General features: G+C 41.6%; 1 protein-coding gene across 2 annotated transcripts in view; it reads left to right on the top strand.

Moving 5' to 3' along the window:
• The window catches only part of PRIMA1 (proline rich membrane anchor 1), a 72,158-nt gene extending 57,006 nt beyond the window's left edge, over positions 1-15,152 (top strand). For both annotated transcript variants that reach the window (XM_020802200.3, XM_020802201.3), the window contains exon 5: positions 12,337-15,152. In XM_020802200.3, the coding sequence (XP_020657859.1) occupies positions 12,337-12,439 (103 nt within the window). In that variant the 3' untranslated portion in view covers positions 12,440-15,152. The remainder of the gene's footprint in view (positions 1-12,336) is intronic.
• The last annotated feature ends 3,141 nt before the right edge of the window (positions 15,153-18,293 follow it).

Raw genomic sequence — 18,293 nt, 5'->3', positions numbered from 1 at the left:
GATCCATAAACAGTGTGATGTGCCCCTGAGTGTCCCTAGATTATTTCACTAGCTTGAAGCTCATGACACGTTCTCTCCTTTACACTGCCACCTGTTGATCTCTGTCAACAAGATGCAGTTAGAAAGGTTGAGATCCATGCTGAGTGTGAAGTTTAACAAAGCCAAGTTTATTGGATATAGTTCACTTAAACAGGTTCTTCAAAGACAAATATTCAGTAGTTTTGTAATAACTTGTTTCACTCTTAACTCTCTATAGATTCCACACTCTTGACTGCATCCCTTAACTCCACACTCTACCACTCTCTCTAACTCCCACAAACTGACAAAAACTCCTCTCCTCACCTCTCCCTTCTAGTCCCTCTGGCTCCGCCTCCCAACAGCTCCCACTGGTACATGCAAATAACCTCTATGAGCCCAAATGGGGTGATTGCTATAGGCAGTATCTTCATTTCAGCAGGGCTTAAAATGCAGCCCCTCACAGACACTATGGAAATGATGAGAGCACTGTACCAGCTCTGTGCATATGTGAAAAACACTGTGGAGTACAGTGTTGTGCAGAACGTGGCAGTAATGCATTACTGATAACTACATTGGCTGTAGTGTGTTACTTTTGTGTAGGTTTGAGTTACACAAGTCCCACTGATTCAGTTCAGTAGCTCTACCTCAATTAGTTGATGTAGAAATCAAATAAACTACATAATTGGAAGCAGGGGGTGGAGAAGGTATATTCTCAAAAACAAGACCAGAAGCAGATTGTGGAACTGATCATGAACTGTTAATATCCAACATTAGAGGAAAGTACACTGAAAGAATCACATGCCAAAATCTAATTTAAACAACATTCCTGATTAATTTAAAGTCCACGTAAGGAACAGATTTGCATTACTAAACTCGATTGATTGTGAACCAGAAGAACTGTGGATTATTAGGAAAGGAGGGGGGGAAATCCTGTGATAAAAAAAGCCTAGATGGATAACAGAGGAAACACTTAAAATTCTAAAGGACAGGTGAAAAGTAAAAGATGACAGAAATAGTATCAGAACCCTGAATGCACTTTTTCAGCTATTATCATCTAGAGACAAGAGTGCTACTACTACAAATAGTGCAAAGAAATAGAAAATAACAAAGGAAAAAAAGATTTCTTTCAGAAGATCCAATAATTCAAAGGAAAATTTAAGCTTATATAAGGGGAGCAATCTATTCGACCAGGAGAAAATAAAGAGAAGGAGGAAGCAGTATACTGAAGACCTATGCAGAAGAGATAAAAGGATAACTGATTTGAAGAGAAATCTTACAATAAAAAACCTGCAATTTTAGAAAGTGAAATAAAAACTGTTCTGATATCACTAGGAAAAAATAAATCATCAGGGGTAAATGAGAATACCAATAGAACTATTTCAAGCTGCAGAGAATGAATCTGTCAAAATCCTAACAAGAATGTGCCAACAAATATGGAAAACAAAGCAATGGCCCACAGACTGGAAGTGTTCAGTATATCCCTAATTTTCAAAAAAGAGATGCCAATAAGTACAGTCCCTATAGGACAGTGGTCACCAACCTTTTTAGAACCACGGCCTGGTTGGGAGGGTGCAGGCTCTGTGCGCGGACCGGTTGGGGGGCGGGGACACCCCTGCACTCACAGGTGGGCGTGTCACGCTTGTGGAGGGGCGTGTCAAGCTTGTGCGCATGCGCGCAAGCATGACAAGCCACTTGCACTCGTGCATGACATGCCCACCTCTTGGGCGATCCTGAATTTGAAGGGTGCACCCCGGAAGAGCCGTGCTGCTAACCCCCAATGGAGGATCGGAGGCGCCGGCTTAGTCAGGCTTTATCAGCCACCAGCAGGGCAGCGGTTCGTGGGAGGAAGCGAGGTCGTCGCCCTCCGCTCCAGCCTGCGCCTACCTTGGCCCCGAGATGCAGCCCTTGTGGTTGCTAGAGCAGGAGCAGCCCCACCTTGATCAGGGGTGTGTGTGCATTCGGGCAGCTGGCGTGAAGGAAGCGGTGGCTCTTTCCAGCACGACCCCCCCCCGGCTAACAGCAGCAGACGCTGCTCCCGCCCCATGGCCCCCGGCCCTGCCAGATCCAAAGTCGCTCGCGTCGTTCACGCCAGCCGCCCGAATGGGCCCCCATTCACGGCGGGGCTGCTCCTGCTCCAGCAACTGCAAGGGCTGTGTCTCGGGGCCAAGAGGGGCAGGACAACGAGAAAGACCAGGACCCACAGGCGGGAGCAGCGTCTGCTGCTGTTAGCCGGGGGGGGGGGGTCGTGCTGGAAAGAGCCACCGCTTCCTTCACGCCAGCTGCCCGAATGCACACACACCCCTGATCAAGGTGGGGCTGCTCCTGCTCTAGCAACCACAAGGGCTGCATCTCGGGGCCAAGGTAGGCTTGTCCCCCTCCCTGCCCAAGCGGCTGAGTGCCCTGTGTCAGCGAGGGAAGCGGGGCTCCGGTGGCGCGGGAAGCTTCCCCTGCCAGAGGAGGAGGCAAGGGCAGCAGAGCAAGGCCGCCATGATCAAGGGCAGGAGCGAGGCCCCAACCGGAGGTACCGGAAGACGAATGCACTGGGGCGGCGGCGGCGGCGGCGGGGAACCCACTCTGCCGGAACCTTGGAAGTTCCGCGGATGAGCAGCAATGCGGTTGGGCCTGGCCAAACTTTCCTGCCTGGGAAGAATTGGCCGGGCAGGAAGCAGCATGATCGCGCATGTGCGCACGCTCCCGCCCAGCCTCTAGCCGTGGGTGGGGCAGCGCCGATCCCGGTGGCCGGCTGTCGGCGCTTCCTGGGTGAGCTGCCCGCGACGGATTCCCAGCAGGAAAGGGACACTTGCAAGGGGCGTGGGGGTGGGATGGTGGGGGGGCGGAGATCCGAGTTGGTGGCCCAGTTCCGGCAAGCCCACGGACCGGCACCGGGCCGCGGACCGGGGGTTGGGGACCCCTGCTATAGGACTATTACTTTAATTTCTCATGCAAGCAATAGATGCTAAAGGTATTACAACAAAGACTTTTACCCTAAATAGAGCAAGAAACGCCTGAAGTTCAAGCTGTATTTTGAAAAGGAACTTGAGATCATATTGCAAATATCCACTGGCTACTGGACCACACAAAAGAAGTTCAGAAGATAAGTCTATGCTTTATGTTGTTGTTTAGTCATTTAGTCGTGTCCGACTCTTCGTGACCCCATGGACCAGAGCACGCCAGGCTCTCCTGTCTTCCACTGCCTCCCGGAGTTGGGTCAAATTCATGTTGGTAGCTTCAGTGACACTGTCCAACCATCTCATCCTCTGTTGTCCCCTTCTCCTCCTGCCTTCACGCTTTCCTAACTTCAGCATCTTTTCCAGGGAGTCTTCTCTTCTCATGAGATGGCTAAAGTACTGGAGCCTCATCTTCAGAATCTGTCCTTCCAGTGAGCACTCAGGGTTGATTTCCTTCAGAATGGATAGGTTTGTTCTCCTTGCAGTCCAGGGGACTATCAAGAGTCTCCTCCAGCACCACAATTCAAAGGCATCAATTCTTCGGTGGTCAGCTTTCTTTATGCTTTATAGACTACAGCAAAGCCTTTGTTGAGCATGAGAAACTGTGGGTTGTTTCTGAAAGAAATGCATATGCCTCAGCACTTGATTGTCTTGATGCACATACCCTGTATTGTGGACAAGAAAGTACTGTTAGGACAGAATATGGAAAGGCAGAAAGCTTTCCTTTAGGCAAAGGTGTCAGAAAAGGGTGCATTTTATACCCTTACCTTTTTTTATCTGTACATCAAACATACACAGAAAGTCAGACTAAATTCAGATGAAGAAGCAGTGAAAATTGGTAGAACAGATATCCATAATTTAAGATATGCAAATCACACCATCTTAGTGGCAGAAAGCAACAATGACTTTAAATAATTTTTAGTGAACATGAAACAAAGTGCCAGAGCAAGACTGTAGTTGAACATAAGAAGACTAAAAGGAAGAACTGCACAACTTTAGTGTTCACAGTGAAGAAATTTAAATAGTGAAAGATATTGTATACCTTGGTTCAGTCATCAATGCAAATGAAGAATGCATCCAGGAAATCAGAAGAAGACTGAGAGTAGGAATGGTAGCAAGGAAGGAATGAGAAAAGATCATCAAGTGTAAGGATGTGTCACTGGAGACCAAGATAATTGACACTCTTATATTTCTAATCACTGTGTATGGTTGTGGAAGGTGCACAGTAAAGAAAGCTGACAGGGAAAAAAATATTCATTTGAAATGTCCTGGAGGACTGCTTTGGAGATACCCTGGACTACGAGAAAGAGAAGCAGATAGGTCCTAGATAATTCCAAACCTAAATTATTTCTGGCAACAGGAATGATGAAACTGAGGCTGTCCTGTTGTTGTTGTTATTTAGTTGTAAAGTCGGGTCCAACTCTTCGGGACCCCATGGACCAGAGCACACCAGGCCCTCCTGTCTTCTTCTGCCTCCTGGAGTTTGATCAAATTCATGTTGGTCGCTTTGATGACACTGCCCAACCATCTCGTCCTCTATCCAGGATTTTGCATTATGTATTCTGCATATATGTTAAATAACCAGGGAGGCTGTCCTACGTCAGGCATACCATGAGAAGAAAATGCTTGGACAGAATGAAGGCAGTAGGAATGGAGGAAGATGAAATACAAGACGAAATACAAGACTCCCAGAAGTATCCACAGGCTTGAGTTTGCAAGAGGTGGGGACAGGACATTTTGGAGAACATAAGGTTGCCATAACTCAGGCCAGTTGTTATCACAAAACAACAATAACAAGCTCAGTTGGGACTAACCCCAGGTTTACATTGTGAGCATTATACCAAAATATAACTTTTTCAGGCTCTAAGGGAAGCACATCGGGATATCATAATTAGCTGGAGCTGTCCAGATTTATTTCCTACCAAATATGCTTAAGGGTACACATCTCTCTTCAACAATCTCCAGTCACATAAAATTAGTCTTTGTAGCCTTCGAATTCACGGCAGATGCATTAAAGCTATTTAATTAATTTGAGATGAGATTATGACAGTGTATTATAGTGAAAAAAACAACAACCTTCTTTTGGTTGTTGTGGGTTTTCTGGGTTGTTTGGCCGTGTTCTTAAGGTTTTTCTTCCTAATGTTTCGCCAGTCTCTGTGGCTGGCATTTTCAGAGGACTTGAGTCAGAACTCTGTCTGTACTCTGGTGCAGTTTGCTTGGATAGTTGAGTATTTACAGCTGTGGGATCAAATTTTGTCCTGTTCAGGAGATTGGGTGATTATGCTGATCAGTGTTTTTTTGTTATGGGTGTATTGTTGTGATAAGGGGGAGAGATTATCTGTCACCATGATTGATGGGTGTTGTTAGCAGGTCTTTTGTGTGCAGTGGTCTTTGTGGTTGGGTAGAGTTCATTGTCCTTTTGCAGCCTGTATTTTTCAGTGCGGGGAGCCAGGCTTTGTTGAGTTTTAAACTTCCTTCTTTTTCGTTGAAGCTCTGCTGGCATTTGTGGATTTCAGTGGTTTCCCTGTGCAGTTTAACATAACGATTGCTGGTGTTGTGCAGTACTTCAGTATTTTGAAATAGAATTTTGTGTCCACCTTGTTTTAGAGCATGTTCAGCTACTGCCAATTTTTCCGGTTTTAGTCTGCAGTATCTCTCATGTTCTTTGATTCTAGTGTGGATGCTTTGTTTTGTGGATCCAATATATACCTGGCCGCAACTGCAAGGTATCCGGTTTGCTCCTGCAGTGTTGAGGAGGTGCCTTTTGTCCTTTGCAGACAGTAACATTTGTTGTACTTTTGTGGTGGGCTTGAATACTGTTTGTAGGTTGTGTTTTTTCAAAAGTTTCCCCATGCAATCCATGACCTGTTTGATGTATGGCAGAAATTTGTGGGTGAGTGTGTTTCCTCTTCAGTTCGGTGTTGTTTTCTTGATTTGATGGCTCATGTGATATCATTCTTGGAGTAGCCATTTGCTTGTAGGGCCTAATTCAGATGGTGGAGTTCAGTGTTGTGAAACTGAGCTTCACAGTTCCAATTTGCACAGTCTAGCAGTGTTTTGATTATGCCTCTTTTTTTTGCTGTGGGTGGTGGTTGGAGTTTTTGTGTAGGTACCGGTCTGTGTGCGTGGGTTTCCTGTAGACCTTGTGTCTCCATAGGAGGTCAGTTTTGTGTATGACCATGACATCTAAGAAAAGGGAGTTGGTCCTCTATTTCTTTTTTCATGGTCAATTGTATATTTGGGTGGATGCTATTGAGATGGTTTTCGTTCTACCGCCCCCCTGAAAAATGAAATCGCCCCCTGGGGGGCATTATCGCCCACGTTAAGAACCACTGGTGGACATTCTCCCAGTTTTTCTTCACTGTGGTTCCAAATTGCGAAGGTGTCATCCACATATTGGAACCAGACCGTGGGTGTGAAGGGTGCCGAAGCCAGTGCCTGTTTTTTAAAATGTTCCATGTAGAAGTTTGCTATAACTGGGCTGAGGGGGCTCCCCATGGCCACTCCACCTGCAGACTAAAACAACTGGAAAAATTCAAAAAAGAAGAAAGTTTAAAACTCCACATCGCCTTTCTCCCAGCACTGAAAAATACAGCCTGCAAAAGGTCAGTGAACTCTACCCAACCACAGAAACCACTGCATACAAAAGACCTGCTAACAACACCCATCAATCATGGTGACAGATAATCTCTCCCCCTTATCACAACAATACACCCACAAGAAAAAAAACACTGATCAGCATAATCACCCAATCTCCTGAACAGGACAAAATTTGATCCCACAGCTGTAAATACTCAACTATCCAAGCAAACTGCACCAGAGTACAGACAGAGTTCTGACTCCAGTCCTCTGAAGATGCCAGCCACAGAAACTGGTGAAACGTTAGGAAGAAAAACCTTGAGAACATGGCCAAAGAACCCAGAAAACTCACAACTACCATCGGATCCCGGCCATGAAAGCCTTTGAGAATACATCAGCCTTCTTTTCCTGTCTCAGAGGGGTTGAAAGGCACACACCTTAAGCTCCTTATTCTTATTTGTGAAAATCACATGTTGTTTTTTTAAAGGTATGTGCCTGTTTCCTGTAAATTTCACCTATCACATAAACAGCGAAAGGTCGTTTAAGGTCAGGGCGTTGAAAGGCCAGCTGAAAGTAAATGTGTCTTTAAACTATTTGGAGAATTAGTATGGACAGTTACTGTCTCTGAATAGGAAATGCAGGTAGACAGGCAGAATTCTGAAAAGGTGGTATCATTAGTATTGGATTTCCACATTAACAAGAAATGTTTAACGCAACTTGCTACATGTCCTCCAGTTGGGCTAAACACAGATGTTCTTCTCCAGCTCAAACACACTACAAACCTATCTTTCCCAACAGCACAGAATAGGAAACACACATCACTTGCAGTTTCTGCCCTCTCTCTGCTTTAAATGATTAAAGTTTTCCAGCCTTATGGGCCCAATTCATCTCTGTTAGCCAAACCAGATAAGTAAAATATTCACATGTGCTGCTGTTTTCTGATATCATGGGGAATAGGGAGAGGAGTAAAATAAAATGCATGTTCAATTGCTTTCAGGATTGGTGGCATATCCTCTTAGCTGTCTCTCTGAAACCTGATTTGTTCTATGCAGGGGGAAGGATTTCTATTGACATGCCATCCCCCCCCCCCGCAACCTATGCTTTAATTTATGGATGGGTTTGAACATGTTTATGAGTAATCTGGTGAGAAAGGCCAGATTACTCATAAGCATGTTTGAATGTGTTTATGGCTTCAAATGTAGGTCGCAGAGAAACCATGCAATATCATAGAAATCCTTCCCCTAGTTATATGCTGATAAGGCAGAGGGCATCCATCACTAGAAAAGATGTTGACTCCATATCTAGAATCAGTGCACCTTCAAAAGAAAAGGACTTGGTATTTATTCTGATACGTATTTGCTTCAATCTATTTATGGTAAATTAACTTGCTTTTATTTACAATTGGTCAACTGAGGGATGTAATGCCTTTTTAATATATGCCTGATATTTCTGCAGCACTTAATCGTTTGCATGCCAAGAAGGACAACATTGAAGAAATATACATTCACCTTAATGTTGTTCCATTGGATTAATCCACTGGGTCTATTGGATTAAAATGTCTTCTGAATGATATTCTTTTGGTTTTAGGGCTCATGGACATTCATACATGTGAGTGCTGAAGAGGTTATAGATACCAAAGTATCTTTTCTGGGCACTATAATGCTTCATTTATCTAGAGTCTGATTACTCTGTTCATTTGAAACAAACTTATACAAAGCTTCAGTCAGTGACATTCTGGTTAGCAAAAATAGAAAACTTCATAGCAGATGGATGAAATGCATTGTAAGGAATTACTGTACCTGTATTTCCAGCTATGCAGTGAGTACTGTAGATTTTCTGAATCCTTAACACTTACCTATACTAATTGTATCGCATCTGTCTCTTTTAAAAATGCTCTGGGGTAGGCAGAAAAGCAAAGTAAATTCAGAGCAATAAGGAGAATGTATGTAATAGGAAGAAAGAGACATAGCAGGAATAAAAATACACTTTCACAACCACATTTCAGAATTGCATAGATAAAAGGCAACTGCAGATGACTTGCAAAGCATAGAGCTTGCTTACAAATTCAGTCCTTAGACTGACTTTTAACCATGCTATAAAGCATGATGTTTTCAGAAATCTGACAGGTGGGAGGGACTTAAATGTTCATACTTTTGAGTAACTTTAAATTTTTTGTAGTGAAATAAAGGGTACATTATGGCAAAGACTGGAAAAAGAACATGTTTGATATGTTCCCTTTAATTTGGAAAAAATTAATTAGGAATTAGATCTAAAAATATAATGTTTCATTTCCAGTATTTCTTTTAAGATGGCCATTGCTTTACGATTTGCCTCGTCCGGTACTGTTCCATTTCTGAGACCAGAATTCTGTTGTTGATTTACATGTGCATAACTTTTGCAGCAAATGTCACTGCAACAAATGTCCACTAACTAATTAGATGTTGGTTGTATTATGTATTTATTTATTTATTATTTCAATATATTGTCCCCTAGTACAGTGCATTGCTAATCATGTAGTGCAATCAGATATGTGCCTGTTAATGTGACTGGTACCTCGTTAGTTTGTAATTTATTTACACATAAATCACCAAACTAAACTAGTGTAAGTGCAGGAATAAATTACTGCTAGTTAATGATTTGCCAGTTGCATCTCTCCTTGGAGTCATGTAAGTTGCATGATGAAGAATGCAAGTGGCAGCTTGTTAACCAGCAAGGTACTGCTATAATTTGTTCCCTTACATCTGCTGGTGTAACATACCAGCAGGATTCTGGCCTATACATCTGAAACTGAAACTAACATGACTAGCCCATTGTTCTGATTTGCCAAGAAAATGGCAGCAAGGTGTTTTGAAGGCAGAAATTCTTCTCAGATTTGATTAGGGGACACTCTCACTCTGTCACTTCGAGTATCCCTGGTATTAATTAATTATGAATCCAGTTGTCTCTTCCCACTGAAGTATACTATATTTACAGTCTCTTCCAACTGAAGCATACTATATTTACAGTGCTTTTATGCTCAGAGGTCCCCCTGAGTGCAATGAAGCTTGCTCCTAGCACAGGTAAAGAAAGTTAATTTTTGGATGTCAGCTTACAAAATCTGGGAGCCTGGGAATTGTAGTCTGAAAAAGCAACTGACTCCTATCTACGTAAGCGGGTATAGGATTGCTGCTGCAAAGAGTTTGGATATTTGAAATTACTTTGGATATTTGAAACCTACATTGTCAGTTTCATAACGAGTCTTGGAAACCTGGGTGGGGGCAGATTTTGCTACCCCTGTTTTGTTTTTGTTAGCATTAACTGTTGCTAGCAGTGATGCAAACAAAAATCTATGGTTATCGTGATGACAGGATAGAAGAAATTAACATAGGGCAGGGAAGACAAATTGAGAGGAAGCATTAAATCTGCAACAGACCTTTGCTTTGTGTGCACTGTTGAAGAGCGTGGCCAGGAGAAGCAGAGTTGATTGCTCAGCCTTATGTTGAATATGCTAACATGCATGTTTTTTCATTTGTATAGCTTGGAAGAATTCTGTGTGATTACTTAATGTGCCAACATTCTCTTCTGTAGAGTTTCGCCCATACAAACTTATGATGTCCTTAGCCATGGGCCTTTAGCACTCATTAAAAGTTTCTTATTCCACCATCCTCCAGTTTCAAGGCTCCCTTGGGACCCTCTCTGACCTTTAAAAGCCTTTGGGAGCCTGGAGGAGAGGGGGAGAGAGAGAGGTGGAACAGGAAATTTTTAATGAGGGATAAAAGACAGCAGCCAATGATAGCATAGGCTTGTGCGGGCAGAAGGATTTGGGTCCTTATTTTGTAACTGTCTTAACTATACTCATTGAACTACAACTCCTAAAGTGCTTGTGTTTGGCTGAGGCCATTACAGTGGTGCCTCACTTTATGACATTTATTCATTCCAGCGAAATTGCTGTAGAGCGAAAACGTTGTAAAACGAAATAAAAAAGCCCATTGAGATGCATTGAAACCCGTTCAATGCATTCTAATGGGCTGAAAACTCACCATCCAGCGAAGATCCTCCACAGGGGCAGCCATTTTCGGTGCCTGTGCAGTGAGGAATCCATCCCTAAGCACAGCGGGGGGCCATTTTGAAACCCGACAATTAGCTGTTTTTGATCTTCGTAAAGCGAAAATCGGTTCCCGAAGCAGGGAACCAATCATCACAAAGCGGAAAACCCCCATTCAAACCATTGTTTTGCGATTGCAAAAGCAATTGCAAAAACCTCACCATCAAGCGGATTTGTTGTTAAACGGGGTAAATTATAGTAGCCCATTTCAGAGTTCTAACTTTCATTAATGTTTCTGATTATAGGTATCAGAGAGTGTTACTTTTGGCTGAGCATGCGCACCAGTGAGCTTAGAACTCATGCACATTCCTCTGTTTGGTCTGAAGCTGGCAATTTTTCAATAATCATAATTAAAATTAACCATGGTTTGAATTCAGATGATATGGCAAGGTGCACTTAACCCCCAACAGAAATGGTGCTGTCCAGGTTAGCTCAGAAAATGGGGGGGGGGGGTTTGCATTTCTGTTAACTGCTACTAAGATGTGCTTCGGCGTTCTAGTCAGACTTGAAGAAAAAACACATTGTGCTACATAACAATGAATGAAGACAATCTTTAGACTTGTTGCCGCATTCCCTCAGTGTCCTTTGTTTGTTCTCCCTCAAACACAGGTCCACCTTCGGACACGATGTACTATTTTCTCCCTTTGCATGCTGCCACCAGTGGATCTTTATCCACCCTGTACCAAATATGTTTCTTAGACCCAGGCTGCCAAATATAACAGGTTTATTTATGGTTTGATTGGTAAATCACAGAAGTAAAGTCATAGATGTTCTTTTATTGTTCAATCATTAAACTTGGATAGGATTACACGTTTGCTTGTTTGTATTCATTCACATTAGCCACTGTAACAATATCTTATGACTGTCTATCTATTTTCTATTACTTTAATCTCTTATCTATTCTCTAACACACACCAACTTTCCAATCTCTGTCTTAACACTTCAGAAACTTCTTTTCTAATCTCCAACTGTCCTTCTTGACTCTGCCCCTCCTGTCCTGCCATAGGCTCCTGCCCTAGAGCTCCATATGACGGACAGGCGTGACTCGTCTTATACAACATGAATTCTAAAAGTTTCTTGACTGCATTGGGGGGAAAACACTGTGCCCTTGGCATGCTGCAGTTAAAGCGGGGCACAACTGTACAGATAAATGATATGCAGTGTTTGTAATGTGGATGGATCCCTCTTTAAGAAAGTCTTCTGTTGGTCCATTTATAATTGGTGTGCGCTCCTTAAAATTAATTCAACAGAAAAGTGATGATAGGAATTAACTATATGCATGCTTACTGGAGGCCTGGTTTATGCAGCTTTATGCTTCCTGTTCTTTTGTCTGTTTCAAATCAAACAGAAATGGATTACTGTGGACTAGGTGGGTTGTTTCTGGATTTCCATATATGTCTTCAGTGGGATTCTTTCGAACTCTGCATAAGTCTTGCTGTAGAACATTGGAGTTCTCCGTTAGAGCTCAGCCTTTTAGGAGTGAAACAGACAAAAATTTCTCTAAGTATGGAACTGCACCTCCTCCCCCCCCAAAAAAACTAGCAAAAACAATAGATGTTTGTGGCCAACAACCCTTTTCTCTAATTTGAACAGGAATGCTTCTGAAATGTTAACTCTCACTGATGCGTGTGCTTTTCTGTCTTCTTTTCCCCTCCCTTCTTGTCTCATACTTTAAAAAATTATCACTATTGCTGGCAATCAACAAAGGAAACCACTGAGAAAAGAAGAGAATGGAACAAGTCAAGCTGAGTATGCAATGACCTCCGCCCAGAACAACAAGACAGTTGAGGCTAACAATGCCGTGGTATAATTTCCGAGACCTCCCTTGAGTAGTAAATATTAAAAGCACATGCAGCATATGCAAGGTGGGTGAAATACAGCAACAAAAGGAGCTCTGTGGCCGAAGACTTCATTTCAGAAATAGCGCACGCATCAGTTAATCCGAGAAGAGAAGCGGATGACTCCTCTTTGGCTTGCTGATTGTCACAAAGGGAGGGATAAAGTTGCCAGTCAGGGCTACTCTGAGGAAAAAAAACACGCTAGTAAAGGCATATTCTCTACATGCCACACCCATGGAAAGCAACATTGTAATGCATCCAGATTTATTGATCTTTCTTCCTTCTTTTCTCCCTCCCTCCCTCCCTCCCTCGGTTTGATTGATGGTGGCTTTTTAAAAATGCTTCAGTATGAATCCTTTGATGAGGAGGATGATTTGGCCAAGACAGCAGCAGTACTGTAGTTGGTCTGAAGAATTCAAGCCTTACTAGCATGGCTTTGCATTTTCATTTTTTTCATTCCCAGAGCACAGCCATTTCCAAGCTTTATCACAGTGACGTGGTTAAAGTAAGAAAGCTTCCATTGACACAAAGGCAGGCTTCCCCCTCTCTCACATTGCACGATCTTATGAGATAGTACACCTACAGCCTTGTGACTGCAATTTCCATGCCTGGAGACTTTTTCATATAGAGTAGTCACTATAAGATCTGTAGTGATGTAAGATCGGCGAGTCAAAGAAAAAAAAATACTAATGATAGTAACGTTTAAAGGTGCTTTGAATACTCTTCATCCAGTTATATTTCCCTTTTTAATCACCATATAGTATTTTTGCCCTAGATATAAAAACTCATTTATTTATGCTCCTTTGTTTCAATTCTGCACAATTTTGCACATGGATTTACACAATATAGATGAGTAGAGAGGATCTCTTTAGAATGGCTTTAAAAGATTTGGGTATGAATGTTGGGGAAGACAAGCTACAGTATCAATTGCAGTCCTCCTTATGCTCTTTTCAAGCTCAGATTTCCTGAAACTTTCTGCTTTCTGGTTTCTTCAAGAGACTTCTTAAATGAGGGACTCTCCACTTTAAGGAGAAAGCTGTGATAGCTCTCTTGACAAGGGACTGCCAACTGTGCCAAATTGTATGTGATAGTTATGTGCTGTACCACTTTGTGATAAGGACTAAAAAACCTGTTATCCCATTTCCACTTGGTACCCTATTAGGCTCTGTCACGTTAATTTTTAAAAAGTCAATGTCCAGCCATCTTTGTTTGCCCTCACCCGAATTAAGATGTTAGAAACATTCCTGTCTTTTCCCTTCCTATGCCTTCGTCTGTCACTGTTACAAGAGTTGCACCAGCAGAAAAGAAAAAGAAAAATGTGCCCATTTCCAGCATCTTGTCTTGATGTCAAGTTTCAGTGAGATTTCGTCTTTGTGTATTCAAGCAATTTGAAAGAAGCTGTCGCAGTGCCATCGGGTAGAACCACAATCTTGTCAATAATAGCCTGTTAGAGCCTAAAAGCTGTTGTTTCAATTCATTTTATCATATGAATGGGCCCAGTCTACAAAACCTATGTTGACTCTCCAAAGAATTGAATGATAATCTGTCTATGGCCATGTATGCCTGAGATGCATGTGTATGGAGATGTTCGATCCTGTTGGCAAAGGAGGAACATGGGGCACTCTTGTAAGAAGATTAACACTGCCCCTGGGTAAGGTGATGAGACTGTAATGTCAAATGTGAATTTTCAAGTGTCCAGTTGTTCAGCATGTGGATAAAACAATTGTGAAATCTGGAGACTTGAGAGTTTCATCGCCATTTTTCACTAGGAAATTCAATATATACAACAGTAGGGAAGGAGGCTGAGTGCTAGTATATCTCCTCTCCAATAACACAGGTCTGTCATGTATATCTTTATGTAGAGTCTTATTCACATTGTACTCTTTCTGGATATACTGCTTAGAATTTTTTAAAAAGTGGTAACGAAAGAGGTTGGCAAATGGATGTCTCCTTTTACCTGTTATTATCACATTTAAAAGGAATTTTTGACTAGGTTTGGGATTCTGTCCTTCATGAAAGTCTTCAGGTGTTCAAATACATATTTTTAAAATCATATTTTTATAACTATAGTAGTAGAATATGTATAAATATGTGTGTTCTGTAATAGGGGGAAAAAGAAGTTACTATTCGCTTTGAACAGAGAAATCCACAGACTTTAAAAGTCCAATCATTTCCTTGTCTGACCTTTCTTCCCTATCTAGAAATATAGGCAGGAAGAATTTTTACAACCCTTCAAATGTCAAGATTTGCTGAAGGTAGACTTTTTAGAAAATATTGTTGACTCTTCTCAGAGAACGCATATCCTTTCTTTCCCATCACTTAAGTGCAAGAGTGCTCTCTGCATTTACTGAGAGGAGATTGTTTGGGTTCTTGAAACACAGAGTTGCTAAAAATTAATTGCCATTTTTGACATAAGTCATGTCAACCAAGATACTTTAAAAGGACCATTGTAGTTTATATTTAGAACTGCATTTTCCCTCTCAGTGCTGTAAATAGTGTTTCCCAGTTTTTTTAAAAAAAATTACACTGAGAATTTATTTTGATGTTATCATTTCCTCCAGGTGATTTCTGGTTTTGTGGGTGGCACATACACTCAGATAGAAAACATTAGTTTTTTTAAACTACATTTCACAGAATCCCTTAGCCAGCATGGCTGGGGTGTTGTGAGAGTTATAATTTGAAAAACTAATTTTCCAAGTGCTGTGTTGATCACATGGTCTGCTTGCAAAAGGACCTGAGAACAAATGCCTCCCAGTCTATATACCAGAAAGACTTATATACTGAAATCCTGGAGAGCTGATGTCAGTTAGAGTAGATGGTATAGGACTAGATTGGAAATTGTATGACCTGGTATAATGGAGCTTCCTGTTCTGGCCCAGCAAGCAAACCATGAGTAGTAAAAGACTATTTTATAACATGGGCATCAGTCCTTCAGCTACAAATGTAAACCTATGTACTTTAGGTTTCATGGATATTTTCAGGTTCCAGTAAAAGTGACTGAGAATTAGCTTTTTACTGCAAATTATTCAAAATATGCACCACGTTTTCTTAGAAATTCAATATTTGCGAATTAGATTATGCAGAACTTGATGCTTTCTGTGGTGGTTGCTGTTTATAAGTTGTCTCTATCATTACCCAAAAAGGTAACATTTCCCATCTCTGGGTGCAATCATTAGATTATTTTCTAAAAGGTGTAGTTTTCAATTTGTTGGGACATCCATCTCTAGTGTATTGCCTCCCAGAGGGATTAAAGCTACAATCCTCACCCCTTGAGTCACTATGGATGTGCTGCCTGGGGTGATGTGAATTCTAGTCCAACACATATGGTGTTCATAGGTTTGAGAAATACTGTATTGTATGCACAATTATTATGCATGAGTCTTATGAAGGGGTCAGCTAATGTTCATCTGTGTCAGAAAGGTCAGGGTTACATGGTCCCAATGTGAAGGTCATATCTGGCCCTTAATTTGTTCTCTTAATTACTTTGGTTAGCAAAAGGCAAGGCAGTCTTGATGTCTCCCATGCAACATTAGGAAAAGTCTTATACTGGAGCAGAGAAGCTTCTCTTTTTCATAAGTGACCTTTTCAGTTGAAGGTCTCAAGGCTTGGCCTTGGGTCTTTCTGTGTGCAGAACATCATCTGTACCACTGAGCTGTTCTCATATTAACCACAGCAAAAATCCCCTCTGTCAGTTGCCTACAAGCCAGAATAGTCAATTTCTGGCCCTCTGAGGTTGATGGATTACAATTTCTAGCATTTCTACTCAGCATGTCGTGACAGATGGTAGAAGTCTCCCTTGTGGAAATAAAATCACTCCTGATTTAAGCCTACAGGAATTTCAGTCAGCATACATAGAAGGGAAACTTGGAAATCATTCTCAATTTGGCACTTACGCAGCCAAATACGTTGGCTGTTATTTCCTTCAATAAAAGGAGAATGTTGTAAAGCAATGATTCCCAACCATGGGTCCCTAGATGTTCTTGGACTTGCAACTTCCAGAAATCCTGGCCAGTACAGCTTAGCGGTGAAGGCTTCTGGGAGTTTTAGTCCAAAAACATCTGGGCACCCAATGTTGGGAATCATTATTATGGATTCCTGTGAAACTGGCACCTTGTCATTGGTTGTCTACAGATGCAGCATCTATCTATAGTGTCCAAGTAATTCATTATTACTCAAAATGCCTCTGGAGAGACAGATGGTCTTATGTGTTTAACCTTGCCTTGAAAGCACCTTGAAGTTTTTAAAAAAGGCATTCTAATATTATGTATTGTGTCGGTCAAATGTTTGTAATGAAGACTGTCCTGCTGCATAGTAGCTAAGCTGAGGAATCTTTAGCCCTACAGGCAGCATGAACAGTGATAACAGGTTGTGGAAGCCATAGTTAAAAAGATGGGAAAAGTCAATTATTTCTTACCCTTAAGATAAAAAAAATTCTTTTTATTTGTATTATTGTCCTTATTATCACAGCGTTTATTCAATATAAGCTGCTAAGCATACAAACTACTGGGCGCCTTTAAATTGTTTGAAATTCCATTCTGATTTTATTCTGTCTTCTCAAACAACAAACCTCAGAGAAACATTAGACAATGACACCTGTTCCTATTTTGCTGGGAATTTTGAAGACTGTGCTTCTGGAATGCATGGGATACTTCTATTTCTCTTAGTCTCTTAGGCGTGTCCTCACAAGCATCTATACAAAAATATATCTTACAGTGTGTATTGCTGAGCATGCACAGTAGCTTATAAAACCAGGTAGGGCAAGGATCCTAGTATAGATGTGAGGGTAATATAATAATTTTCCACTGACAATTGACTTAGAGCTTGGGAAAGTTACTCTGCTTCTATAATTCCATAGCCAGCATAGTTGATAGCATCTGAGAACTGTAGTCCCCCAAAATAACTGTAATTCCCCAAAAGTTTAAACACTTATTGAAATATGCACTTTGACAGGAATCTTGTTTCAAATAATAAATTGTCAATAAAAGCTAGAGTAGCAAATATGGTGTAGCACTAAATACACTCTATCCTAACATCAGCCTAAAATTGCCTAAAATTTTACCTACCACTAAGGGTAACTGCATGGTGAGTAGGAGCAGACCTGTAATGCGTGCGATGGCATTTTGAGCAAAGCCACTGTCAGTTGCTTCTCAAAAAGAGTCCAGAGCTTGAAAGGGTTAACCTTTGGGACTGTGCCTTCCAGAATTTCACAACTATTGGATTATAGGAGTGTGCTCCAAAAAGCAACTTTTCTGAAGAAAACCCTTAGGATATATAAAGCAGAAAGTAGATCAGTGCCAATTGGCCATAGCGCCAATTGGTTATGTTAGTAACAAGGGATGTTCACTGAAATGAAGAAAGATATGGGTAATCAGAAATAAATCTTTGTGTGGAAGGTTGGTTGTGTGTTTAGCAGCTGCTCTGAGGCTTCACATTATTTTATTCTGAGTGTATGTCGTTTGTACCTGGTTCTATTCGATAGACTTCAGGATTTTGTTACAAGACACTAAGTAAATCCTACTAGCTTCACATGCTTTAAAGTTTATGAAGAATCTGATGAATAATATGCTAAATTCAGAGGTCAAACCTGATCTAAACATTTTGAGGATTGTGATACAGCCCTAGGACTATATCAGTGGTTCTTAACCTTGGGTTACTCACGTGTTTTTGAACTGCAGCTCCCAGAAACCCCAGCCAGCACAGCTGGTGGTGAAGGCTTCTGGGAGTTGCAGTCCAAAAACACCTGAGTAACCCAAGGTTAAGAACCACTGGACTATATGACCAGTCTAGAAGACATGGGAAGAGGCATCTTTCTGCATGGTGCCCCAC

The sequence above is a fragment of the Pogona vitticeps genome, chromosome 1 (assembly GCF_051106095.1).
Source record: "Pogona vitticeps strain Pit_001003342236 chromosome 1, PviZW2.1, whole genome shotgun sequence".
In the NCBI taxonomy this organism is placed as follows: domain Eukaryota; kingdom Metazoa; phylum Chordata; class Lepidosauria; order Squamata; family Agamidae; genus Pogona; species Pogona vitticeps.
Note: the sequence above shows the minus strand (reverse complement) of the source record. Positions and strands in the feature narration are given on the sequence as shown.